General features: G+C 44.4%; 1 protein-coding gene and 1 long non-coding RNA gene across 4 annotated transcripts in view; both read left to right on the top strand.

The window, feature by feature from the left end:
• LOC144491503 (uncharacterized) overlaps positions 1–13,589 on the top strand; it is a 279,152-nt gene that overhangs the window by 245,172 nt on the left and 20,391 nt on the right. The gene's annotated exons all lie outside the window — the stretch shown is intronic.
• The window catches only part of LOC144491502 (protein SSUH2 homolog), a 122,345-nt gene that overhangs the window by 88,365 nt on the left and 20,391 nt on the right, over positions 1–13,589 (top strand). For all 3 annotated transcript variants that reach the window (XM_078209402.1, XM_078209403.1, XM_078209401.1), the window contains exons 4-6: positions 5,554–5,683; positions 8,380–8,440; positions 12,540–12,664. In XM_078209402.1, the coding sequence (XP_078065528.1) occupies positions 5,554–5,683; positions 8,380–8,440; positions 12,540–12,664 (316 nt within the window). The remainder of the gene's footprint in view (positions 1–5,553; positions 5,684–8,379; positions 8,441–12,539; positions 12,665–13,589) is intronic.

The following is a 13,589-nucleotide window of genomic DNA, read 5'->3' as shown; positions in this document are numbered from 1 at the left end:
GGGTCACTGTCCGTGTGGAATTTGCACATTTTCCTCGTGTCTGCGTGGGTTTCCTCCGGGTGCTCCGGTTTCCTCCCACAGTCCAAAGATGTGCGGTTGATTGGCCATGCTAAAAATTGCCCCTTAGAGTCCTGAGATGCGTAGGTTAGAGGGATTAGCGGGTAAATACATAGGGATATGGGGCTGGGGCCTGGGTGGGATTGTGGTCGGTGCAGACCCGATGAGCCAAATGGCCTCTTTCTGCACTGTAGGGTTTCTATGATTCTACGAATAGCCTATGCAGCAAGTTCTGCTGTTGTGATCCATCCTCCCTTGGGAGCTGAAAGTCAAGAACATTGCTTTTCATACTTCAATGAATGACTACAAAATAGACATTGGCCTGGATTTTTTGGATGGCGGAGGCTTGACAGGGAACACATTCCCGCTGACTCCACCGGAACCTGCTGCTATTTTACACTCAAATAAGCACTGGCTGGCAGCAGACTGCATTTGGGAGGAAGTCCTGCAACTGAAGCTCACCTTCCCAACCACACACAGCACTACAGTGGCCAGAAGAGTGCAAGGGTCCCGGGGAAGGTAGAGATTGCTTGGGGATGTTGCAAGGGGGGGCAGGGAGGTCCGGAGATAATCGGTCCTGGTGGAGTGGGCACCTCCAGTCACAAGAAGACTCCTGATGGAGTTGCTGGGTGTAGTACGTCTGCAGAGAGCTGGGGATTATGACCCTCTGGCCAAGCAGTAGCAGTCCATGTTGTATGGTTAACGCCTCTCTCATGGCGTAAAAATGCAAAGCTTGTGGGCCATTCTTTCATGATGATGCCATGGAGCTGCCTGCATGTGTGATCCGTTTGTAGGACAGCTTTGAGTTCCTCAATTCTGCAGGAAGACAGCACTCGAATTGTCATAATGTCAATGTCCTCCTCACAATTTGTATGCTCAGTGGTGGTTAAGTAAGCCCTGCAGAGGGCATCGCCGACGTATAGCTCCTCACCACGCTTGTAGATCACACTAAGTTTCTAGCGTTGGAGTTTGAGCATCTTCCACTGCAGACAAGCTTTTTAAGTCTGGTGATGAGTGGTTGATGCTCAGTTTCAACATTGGCAGGGTAGCCACAGCTTAAGTCATGGAATTTCTGCCATGTGAAGAATAGGGCAAGGAGTTACCTCTCAATCTGGGCATAGCAAGTTTCCATGTTAGTGAGAGCCCTTAATGCAAATGCTACTGGTCTGCCATTCTGGATTACACACTGCTCCAGTCCATGCTGAGAGGCATCAGCTGATAAGAGTACAGGTGCTCGGAGTTGAAGTATTGTAACAGTGGAGGGAGTGACAGCAGATCCTTGAGTTTGTTGAACCCAGCTTTGTGGTGCTCTACCAATCTACATCCTGGCGGAGAAGTTGACAGAGGGATCCAGTTATCTCACTTTAACAAGGAATGCACTTCAATAATTCATCATGCTGAGGAAACGCTGCAGGGCATGTTTGTCCTTAGGAGTGGTCATCTGCTGTATAGCTGTTGTCTTATCCGAGTCTGGAGGTAGGCAGGTGGTCCACATAGGGGACCTAGCTGACCCTGAATCTGCATTTAGCAAGGTTAAGCTTCAACTGTATGTTTCTGATTCTGTCAAGGACTAAGCACAGGCATGCATCATGTTCTTGCATTGTATGACCCCAGACCAGATGTTGTCGAAGTACGCGCTTCTCTTTTCTGCTGCCTGCTGCAGTTTGGGCAGGGTGTGTTCTATACTGAGAACTTCCATTTCTCTCCTTAATTCCTTGGTACTCCCCCTGGACTGCTCATTTAGCCTGCAGAAACTAACGCAGGTTCTAATGTGAGGCTTTTTTGCGGTGCAACTGCTTGTATAAGGCATTGCTGTGTATTCCACACACAATGCGGTCTCTTACGAGTTCATTGTTGAGAGTACTGAAAACACACTGTTTTGCCAGAATTTGCAGTGTTGAGGTATATGATATTACCGACTCATCGAGTTTCTGGTTGGCGGTGTTAAAAACATGTCTGTCCATGATGACAGTTTTTTTTAAGGACACGCATATTTGTTCAAGTTTTTTAAATAGTACCTCAGGGTCCTCTTGGTATTCCTCCCCTTGGAAGATAAAGGATTCAGATTTTCTGACCACCTCCATGCCCACTAGGTTCAATAGCGTGTATGCTTATACTTTCTTCGATTTATTGGAGAGACCAGCACAGCAGTATACACACCATTCCTTTTTGAACTTTTTCCAATTGTTGGCAATATTCCCGTCAAAGGTGAGCTGGACAATGCTCTGAAGTCCTTGTGCCATCTTGGCCAGCTCCTGACACTATGTAAAGTTACTGGATTGTGTAAGAATAATTACAAAAGACTGCAACTTAAACAGTTTACAGTAAGATCGTCAGCAGTTCTTACTTGCCATGCCTGTAGTCACATTGGTGAGAACTCCCGTGCTACCAACATGTCACTTCCTGTGTACAAATCGCAGCAATATGTACATAAATATGCATTCTACAGTTCCAACTTCAAATTCACCTGAGAGCCAACTACAAAAAGACTCTCAGTTTACTGAGAATCCTTTACTTTTAAAAGTTAAAACATCAATTCATCTAAGAAGCTACAAACCTGCTATGAAAGAGATGGAAATCATTTCAAATTGTAAATGCATTGCTTTTTTCTTCATCTGTAAGTAATCTCTATATGTACGAAAGTGTGTGTGAGACATCACGTTTAACTCTGGGGCAAATGAGTGCTAATAAATAATCACATCTATTTTTAAATTCACAATAGCTTGCTGCTGGAGACTTATTAAAATTAGGACAAATCGCTTTGAGGGTAAGACATTACTCTAACCTCACACATAAAATATGTTGATCATGGATAACAATAAAACCAATAAACCCTGTGACAATAGTGAAAATCCTTACAATACTGCAACACAAAAATACACAGATGTGAAATTGAATGGTTTGTATTTAATGCTCAACCCATCTTTTTACGCTAATGACATAGGCTAAAAATTGTCCTTATCAAACATGGATATCCCATGGCCTTAAATTTAAAATCTTCAGCCTCATGTTTAAATTTCTCCATTGCTTTATCTCATTTTTTGTAACTCTTCCAGTCCTATAATCCTTCACAGGTTCTACAGCCTCCCAGCTCTGACCTCTTGTGCATCATTGACTCACTGCTACCAAAATGCCTACATCCACCTCCATAACATAGAATCATAGAAACCCTACAGAACAGAAAGAGGCCATTCGGCCCATCGAGTCTGCACCGACCACAATCCCACCCAGGCCCTACCCCCATATCCACCCACTAATCCCTCTAACCTACGCATCTCAGGAAACTTAAGGGCAATTTTAGCATAGCCAATCAACCTAACCCGCACATCTTTGGACTGTGGGAGGAAACCGGAGCACCCGGAGAAAACCCACGCAGACACGAGGAGAATGTGCAAACTCCACACAGACAGTGACCCGAGCCGGGAATCGAACCCAGGTCCCTGGAGCTGTGAAGCAGCAGTGCTAACCACTGTGCTACCGTGCCGCCCTACAGATCCTGCTGTATCCTGAGTTCATCTCTACCACTATTTTCATCCCTTTTTTACTTAAGAATTGGGGTTTCTCCAACCTTTCCTCACCAGTCATCTGCATTCCATGCTATATAAGCTAATGTTCCCTTGGAATTCTACTGCTGCAGTGCTGTCCAATATTGCATCCCATATACTTGTCACTTTCATTCTCAGCGACCTTGATTTCTTTCTCTTCCCCAAATGTATTAAGTTTAATTTTTAAATGATCATTTTCAAATCCCTCCATAGCCTTACCCCTTCTTTGTAATCTTCATCAGCCCTGTGTGGAGGTATGTGCCCACTTTACTCTTGTAAATATGATCCAGTGTTTGTGTCTGTGCACTGCCTGTGTGTTATATTGATGAGAAACCAGGCAACTGGCTATGGTAGAACTGAAATCACAGGCATCAGAAAGTCCATTTTCTATTTCCATTGTCTTGCCTAAACATTGCGGCATTCTGACCCGAATCTTTCTCTTCGCTGTATATTAGCCCTGTACATTATTTTAATTATTTGAGAGATTTAAGAATTGAACTTTATATACCATTACTTAGGATGTTTATACTATGTTCTTTTTGTATTCTATCTAATTTAAGCACACATGATTTATTTTCATATTCATACTTAGCCATTGATTTTACTTAAAGAAGTCCTGATTTATTCCATTGCCAGAATTCTACCGCCTCATCCGCCATGGAATTGGATTGGGTGAGGGGTGGACAACGGAAATGTCTGTTGAGCAAGGCCGTAAAATCCCGCCCATTGTGAGAGGGCATGGGATCCAAGGGGCTGCTGCCCGGTGGATCCAGAACTGGCTTGCCCAAAGGAGACAGAGAGTGTGTACAGATGGGTCTTTTTCTAATTGGAGGTCGGTCACCAGTGGTGTGCCCCAGGGATCTGTTCTAGGACCCTTGCTGTTTGTCATTTCCATAAATGACCTGGATGAGGAAGTGGAGGGATGGGTTGGTAAGTTTGCCGACGACACGGTTGTGGATAGTCTGGAGGGATGTCAGAAGTTACAGAGGGACATAGATAGCATGCAAGACTGGGCGGAGAAGTGGCAGATGGACTTCAACCCAGATAAATGCGTAGTGGTCCATTTTGCAGATCAAATGGAATAAAGGAGTACAATATAAGGGGAAAGACTCTCAGTACTGTAGAGGATCAGAAGGACCTTGGGATCCGGGTCCATAGGACTCTGAAATCGGCCCCGCAGGTGGAGGAGGTGGTTAAGAAGGCGTATGGTGTGCTGGCCTTTATCAATCGAGGGATTGAGTTTAGGAGTCCGGGGATAATGATGCCTCATCAGATCCCACTTGGAGTACTGTGCTCAGTTCTGGTCGCCTCATTACAGGAAGGATGTGGGAAAGATTGAAAGGGTGCAGAGGAGATTTACAAGGATGTTGCCTGGATTGAGTGGCATGCCTTGTGAGGATAGGCTGAGGGAGCTCGGTCTTTTCTCCTTGGAGAGACGTAGGGTGAGAGGAGACCTAATAGAGGTATATAAGATGTTGAGAGGCATAGATCGGGTGGACTCTCAGAGGCTTTTTCCCAGGGTGGAAATGGCTGCTATGAGAGGACACAGGTTTAAGGTGCTGGGGGGTAGGTACAGGGGAAATGTTAGGGGGAAGTTTTTCACACAGAGGGTGGTGGGCGAGTGGAATCAGCTGCCGTCAGTGGTGGTGGAGGCAAACTCAATAGGGTCTTTTAAGAGACTCCTGGATGAGTACATGGGACTTAATAGGATGGAGGGTTATAGGTAGGCCTAAAAGGTAGGGATATGTTCGGCACAACTTGTGGGGCCGAAGGGCCTGTTTGTGCTGTAGTTTTTCTATGTTTCTATGTTCTATTGTCTTTTATCAATAAAACATTCCATTTTGGAAATGGTTATTTTCATGGTTGAAAGGAACATTGGTAAATGTATGAAAAGAAAGAGAACTTTGACAAAAGGACAGTCACGACAATCTTTATACCATCTCTCCTATAGTTTTCCCTCCATCAGTGAGGATACAGCTCGACAAGCATTGATCAAGTATGCATCTGATCATGTCACCTACAGCAGTCGTCCGGCTGAGGAAATGACTTTCAAAGAGTTAAAACCATACAACATGTACAGGGTATGTGATTGCTCAACTCTTGCTGTGCCTCTGAATTCTCTTTCAGCTATTTGTTTATGTTACAAGTTCTCTCCTTCAATGTACATTGAATGGTGAATTATATTCAAGTAGTGGACATTAACAGGGGCATTCACTTGTGCTTCCATAGGAGCAGAGCGGGCAGTTCAGGAGACCCCCCCATGGGAGGCAGTCATAAATAGGTCCAGACAGTGGGCAGTTGAATGGGTCGTCCAGCCTGACTCTCTGCCCCGCTCCTGCAGCCAAGTTTGTGCCCGGTATCCTTTGAGAGGGAACATATGATGTCCCTGGTATGCTTGAGACCTTCTGTGGCTGGTGGGTGCCACAGAGGCTGGAGTGCATCATACAAACATATGCATTAGGAACAGGAGTAGAACACTCAGCTCCTTGAACCTGTTCTGATATTCAGTAAGATCATAGCTGATCTCATAGAAAGAGGCCATTTGGCCCATCGAGTCTGCACCGACCACAATCCCACCCAGGCCCTACCCCCATATCCCTACATATTTACCCACTAATCCTGCTAACCTACGCATCTCAGGACACTAAGGGGCAATTTTAGCATGGCCAATCAACCTAACCCGCACATCTTTGGACTGTGGGAGGAAACCGGAGCACCCGGAGGAAACCCACACAGACACGAGGAGAATGTGCAAACTCCACACAGACAGTGACCCAAGCCGGGAATCAAACCCAGGTCCCTGGAGCTGTGAAGCAACGGTGCTAACCACCGTGCTACTGTGCCACTCCCCGGGTTTACAATCTGATTGTAAACTCACTCCATATTCCCCCCTACCCTCAATAACCTTTCACCCCCTTGCTTATCAAGAATTTATTCAGACCTACTTTAAAAATATTCAAAGACACTGCTTCCACTGCCATTTGAAGAAGAGAATTCCAAAGATTCACAACTGTCTGAGAAAAAAATTCCTCATCTCTGTCTTAAATAATCAGCCTCGGAAAGGACATTTTAATTTACTTTGTTAATTTTTCACTGAAGATCATGTTTTGAGTTACAGTTTCCTGTTAAGGTGTTATCATTAGTTAGTTAATTTATATATTACTGCTGCTGCAAAGAACATAAATAAGAACAGCAGCGAGCAGGTCAGGAGAGTTCTGCATGGCAGGTGGTCATGTACAGAGCCAGGTCAGCCTGGCTGACTGACCGCCTCTCTCTCCTCTAGCCACATTCTCCACCTCGGTCCAATCAAAAAAGGTTCTATACTGAGGACAGTAATTAGTGGTTAGCACTGCTGCCTCACAGCGCCAGGGACCTGGGTTCTATTCCAGCCTTGAGCGACTGCCTGTGTTTGCAACTTCTCCTTGTGTCTGCGTGGGTTTCCTCCGGGTGCTCTGGTTTCCTCCCACACTTCAAAGATGTGTGGGTTAAGTGGATAGCCATGCTAAATTGCCCCTTAGTGTCCAAAGATGTGCAGGTTAGATTGCTTGGCCTTGCAAAATTGCCCCTTAGTGTCAGGGGGATTAGCAGGGTAAATAAGTGGGATTGCAGGGATAGGGCCTGGTTGGGATTGTTGTCAGTGCAGACTCGATGGGCCGAATGACCTCTTTCTGCACTGTAGGGATTCTATGAGGTGTCCCTGCAGATGGAGAACGCAGTGTCTGCTGTTACACTTGAGGCCTTTCTGCAGCCAGTGCGCTCCAGTACAACCCTAACAATGACATTTTAATTTATGTAACTTATGGAAAGTTTGGCTTGTTTTCATTACAGTTGGCTAGTTGTGCTTCTTTCAAATGGAGCACTTAATTGGTTACAGATGCTACAAACGAGGTATTGCCAAGAGCAAACTGAAACTGTTTGGAGCTTCTTATAGTGAGGTGGGAGATCCTGGGGTGGGAGGAAAGAGTATGTGAAGGAGAATAAGAGAGAAAAGAAAAGACAGACAGAGCAAAGACATTGGCGACTTTATTGAATCTCCCTCCAATCATCCAGGTGTTTGAGGGCAATGCTGGAAATTTGGAACATAAAAACAGAATATCGGGAATCTGTTAAAATAGAAACCTGTTTGAGAAATTAATATGCAAGAGGTCTTCAATATTTGTCAATCTGTATCCAGTACAAGTACTGCCTTAAGGGAATTTGTACCCAAGATGGTCAATGTCTTAAGAGGAGGATGATGAAAGGGGAAAATAAGAATAATTTTTTTATGTTCTGTTTTTGCTTTCTGACTATTTCATTCCCCTTACCTTCTGAAGATGCTGCCTGTTACCTGTACAATTTTGTGGAGGCTGGCAGTTCTCCAAGTGATCTCCCAATATTCCATTCAGCATGTGACCCTCGACTTGGAGTTCCCTATTTCTGAACCAAATTTCAGATCTTGGGTGGGATTCTCCGGCCGCGCTCGCCCCAAAACCGGAGAATCCCACTCGAGGTCAATGGGCCTTTGCGTGATCCACCCCCTTCTGCCCGCTACAATTCCTGTGGCGGGCGTGAAGGGAGAACTCCCCATTCCCCCACCCACCCCCTTTTATCTGGACGGTGAGAGAATTGCTGACAAACTGCTAACCCAGAAAATATAACACGAATGGCACTGGCAGGCGGAAACATATCGGTACTGTGTCACTTGTCACTCTATGATCTGTGGCACCATATGAAGTACCTCAAGGTTTATAAAAACAACGGAAAATGTTGATGGTTCAAACTTTTTCTTCCATTTCAGTATCGTCTAGAGAGCTTCACTGAATCCAGAAAACCTGAATGGAAAAGTGAACCTTATCACAGTGAGTATGTCACGTTTAGAGAAACCTAACTCACCACAGGAGATATTTATGAAAGCCCAGTGTTTGCTTTCAAAGCCCATGTGCAGTTCCACAGGTGGTTCAACAAATCTAATGAATAATGAATACCCACAGATTGGAAAGATCTCTCGATGCAACCTTTGACCTTTGCTGAATTAGCTGATCTCAGTAGGAGTGCCGTAATGCCATTGGATCAAGAAAGAGAAAGTGGCAATGAGATCCCCTCATGCTGTCACTAGTTGTTGAGGCTTACCTTGTCATCAAAATATTCAACTGGATGGGTTTCATTCTTGTGGATAATGGTCACTTGAAGAAAAAAAACAGAAAGTGACCCGTACCAGGAAGGAAACTAATACCTAAAGTAACGACCTGTGTACTTGTATTAACATGTCAAAATAAATTTGCGCAAGTGCCATTGCAGCCTGCAGAACCAAATGTCCTTGAGTTAACTGGGGAGTTCCTATTGTTGTGGGAAAAATCCACTCGTAGTCAGACTTCGAGATTCAGAAAATACGATTTATTAAACGGAGCTCCGTGGAGACAAGGCACATGTCTGTAGCAAACCTTCTCTCACTCGAATGTCAGGAGCGGTTCATTTTTATACCCTTTACACAATGGGTAAACCGGTGATTCGAACATTATCACATCGTTTAAGCAAGTACAAACAGGTATAGACATTTAACATTTTATGAATGGGTACATCCCTTCATGTTTAAGTGAGTACAAACAGGTATAGACATTTAACATAATATGAATGGGTACATTTCCTCATGTCTGTATCTGTCAATGGTCAGTTTCGTCTCATTCAGGTGCTAATTGGTTTCCTCGCATTCATATTTTCCCGCTTCCTAAGGTTAAGCTAAACTCTTTGTTTCGGGTTTTCCTTATCTTAAAAGATGTTTGACCCTTGGCTTGGCTTCCTGAGGTGTTTGTTTGCTATGAGTCACTGTCTGTGATTTGGAAATGGCTTGTCTGTTAGGTTTTGATTTAAAGTGATTTCTGAACAGCGGGAGCCTGTGTCTGCTTTTTGGCTTCTTTCCCAGTTAACCCTTTATGTGCCAGGCAGCCATTTTAAAGTGTGCTCCCTTGTATTTTTCCCCTTACACTATGTTTTAAATCGAAATGGTTGTATATCTGTTGGTTTTATTTGCTGTGGAATCTGCTGTGTTTACACTACCGAGGCTGCTCCTCTCAGCATTGTTTGCTATGCACATTGATTGCCACATTTGTCTGCATAACTGTCACTGTTTTTCAAAGGACATCCTTCAGGACGTTTTTCAAACCTCTCACTTCACGCATGACTGTTTAAAAGTTGTGATCATGACCACTGCTTTTGTTTACTGTCTTGAACCTTTTCAACATTCCTGGAGTAGGGAGAGGAACATAACACCCGGGTTCTTGGCTGTGATATACGCTGCAGTCAAATAGCTTGTTGCTACTCACATTTCTGAGTCATGGCTTTGTACAACAGAAGTATAACCTACTCCCTATTAGACCAGCCCCAGTAGCCTTATTGTCTCCTGGCTTTTACCAGGTACTTGGATTCCCAAATCTCTTTGTCCCTCTGCAGTTACTAGCTTCTCGCCATTTAGAAAATATTCAGATTTATCTTTCTTGGACCTAAGAGTGGATTAACTCACATTTGCACACATTTAGCTCCATTTGCCAGAGATTTTTGCTCACTCACTTTATCTACCTGTGCCCCTTAATATCTTCCTGTTTCCACTGCCACTGTTGCCCCTGGATTATTAACATCTGGAAATGTGGATATTTTTCCCCCTAGTCCTACATCAAAGGCATTGATAAATATGATGAAAAGTTAAAGCTCAAGAACAGATTCCTGGAGAACACTACATATTATCTCACACCAATCAGATTATCCCCACTCTCCGTCTATTACCTCCCAACCAATTGCCAATCGTCAAAGACCTTCTCCAATTCTGTGCGCTCTCATTTTTGCCAATAATCTCATTTGTGGGACCACACTGGATGTCCTCATAGTTCATACAAATAACATCTAAAAACACTCCCTTATTGAGCCCACTGGTGGGCTTTTCAAAAAAAAATTACATTACCTCCAGACAGCTAAACTGTCCGCTGTCACCGGGGGAGGGGGGGGGGATGTTGGGGAGAGAGAGAGAACCTGGGTAGGTAATCCCAGTCAGTCTCCCAACAATGGACCTTAACAGGACCAACTTGCTATCACCAGTCGTGGGCTGATGACCCTGGCAATTCCCATCTTCCTCACTCCAATCTGTGGTCCCATTCCCAGAGGGGGCTAAAGATCCAGCTCTCTGACCCTAATGACAGATCCTAGTAGCTTCCTTGCAACCCATGTTAAATTAACAGGCCTGTAATGATCTGGTTTCTCTCTCTCAATCGTCCTAACTAATAGAGTAACATTTACAATGTTCCAATCTAACAGCACAATCTTAAATCAAATTACAATATTAGGCAGGATCTGCCAAGAGAAACAGAATAAATGTTTCAGGTCAGTGACTTTTCATGAGAACAGAAAGGAGATAGAAAGGTAAGAATTTTAAAGCCAGAGAATGGGGGCAGGAAAAACAAAAGGGAAGCTTTTGTTCTTCCTGCTCCCCCAAGTCTACCCCCCTCCACTGGTTTAAAATCTCTTGTGTTTCTAACTCTGCTTCTCTCCATACAGGTGGTGCCTTTTTTTTGTTATTATTTCAGATTTCCTGCATTCAAAGTATTTTGCCTTTGTGCAGCCAATGGCTAGTGCTAGATTGGCTTGTGGAACTGAGTTTCATGTTAAGGTGGATCCTCAGGGAACAAGTGAATGAAAGACTTCATTTGTTTGCAGCAAATGGTCTGTACAAAGAGGCAAATCAAGTTATGATCCATCACTGCGCCACTTATGATTGACATAATTTTGACATTTTCTCCCCACACAATTTTCACATTTTCTTTGCAAACTTTTTTATTTGGGTGCTGCCAGAGTTCCAATTCCCATAGCCTGGATTCTGTGAGCAGGTTTGCTATGCTGCTAAACACAACTTCTTTCCATTTGGGACTGATGCGCGATTAAATCACTCGGGAGGCTAGATTGTACCCGGGAAATAAAGGCTTTTATTACTGACAAGAATGGAGCACACTAGATACAATACAATCCCAGACTAAAGGGTCTCCAGGCAGTGCAGTGACCTTTATACTTCCCCTGGTAGGCGGAGCCAACTGGAGTGTACCACAGAACAATATCAACAGGTAGAACAGCCCAACCCTAACACCAACAGTAACTACAGTAACATATCTACAAACCCCCATAATGCTGACCATCCATGGCTCAGCACTCATAGTGGTAACCAACTATGGTTCACCACAGGGACACTTAGAAAACTGTGATAAACTAAGGCCTGACTTTTTATGCCCATGATGTGGAGATGCCGGCGTTGGACTGGGGTAAGCACAGTAAGAAGTCTCACAACACCAGATTAAAGTCCAACAGGTTTAATGGTATTTGCTACCAAATAAACCTGTTGGACTTTAACCTGGTGTTGTGAGACTTCTTACTGTTTTTATGCCCAGACAGAAAGGTTCTCCATCTGGGTGAAAATGCTGGCAGAGGTCTGAATCCAGATGTGCTGCCCCAGAACATGGCCCACACCATTTACGTGGAGAGGGGGTGGTGGAAGCAGGTCTAAATTGCACATCCATTTTTCCCGGAGGCAGCTGCCCATATAAATTAGCAGTCGCCTCCACTCATGATTTGAGGTAGGTGCCTGAAACTAAAAGTGTGCAGATTAGACCTGATAGGGGCAGCAACCCTACCGCCGCCCCCCCACCACTCCCCTGCCAAACTGAAACCTCTTTCAGGTCTCATTCTCCCAGTAAGATTCACAGAGCCAGGGAACATCCCAATTTTGCATACCCGAACCACAAGAAAAAAAATCTGGGCCTGACATTAAGTGCTGGAAATGCAAACACCAGGGAGATGGCTCACATACACCAGTTTTCTCCTGGACCCTGACTTGAAACAGTGACAAGGTTAAAGCAACAGAGGGCAATTGTTCATACACTGTGATTACAATATAAGGTTTTTTTCCTCACTCTCTTCTTTCAGATCAGATTATTGACAGCTATGGCTTTGGAGCCCCTCCCCCTCCCTGGGAAGTGGCAGTTGACATTCCACAAATGTTTGAGAAAAATAAAAAGAAGGTCCAGGTGCCTCACACTGCGTCTGTAAAGGTATGTCAACTTAGAACAGAGGTCAGACACGGTTGGGATTGAAACATCCCAGGGACTGCCACAATATAACAAAAAAAACACCACCAGCACTCTCTCTCCCTAACACACACACACACACCACCTCGACAACCACCCCAACTCTCCAGAACACAACAAAAGCTCCCAACCTACCAGCCCTCACCCTAACACACAACACCTTTGCAACCACCCATCCCCAACACACACCTCAACAAACACACCTCAACAAATACAATGGAACCCACTCATCCGCTACCTTCTTCCCCCAGGCGTCTGCCACCTCTTCCCACCACCCCTCCCACATGCCTGCTAAACAACCACCACACACATACACACACACTCAAACAAGACTAACATGAATAAAATGGAAGAGATCCAGGAGACAAGAAGACAACAAGCCACAATATAAAGTGCAAGGCATCATGCAGGACAAGAAGGGTTGGAATGAACTGAAAGAAAAGAGGCAGGGCAAGTAGAAAAGGGGACATGAACCTTCTCTGTCCGACCCCAAAAATCAAATGAAAGCTGAGCTGGACTGTAGGATGGAGAATTCATTGCCTGGCTCCAAAGACAAAGTTATGATCGGAACAAGGGAAAATGGGAATCATGAGCAAAAACATGTTATTTTGTTCTGGCTGCAGGCATACAGCCTGACACTGATTTGGATATTGAAGACTACATGGGGACTGAGGAAAAGGTTCATAGCCATGTTTTAGTTAGCAATGGTAAAAGAGCTTCTGATTGCAGTACTTCCTCAATGACATTTTAATGTAACTGTACACTCATCAATGGAACCAAACATCAGGAATAATATAAAATAGACTGCTAAAACTTTCCCCCATTTTGCACAATCGAATTACCTCTTGATATCTTCCATTTTGAAGTTGGTGATGGGAGATCAGCGTTC

This window comes from Mustelus asterias, chromosome 3 (genome assembly GCF_964213995.1).
Source record: "Mustelus asterias chromosome 3, sMusAst1.hap1.1, whole genome shotgun sequence".
NCBI classification, from domain to species: Eukaryota; Metazoa; Chordata; class Chondrichthyes; order Carcharhiniformes; family Triakidae; genus Mustelus; species Mustelus asterias.
Note: the sequence above shows the minus strand (reverse complement) of the source record. Positions and strands in the feature narration are given on the sequence as shown.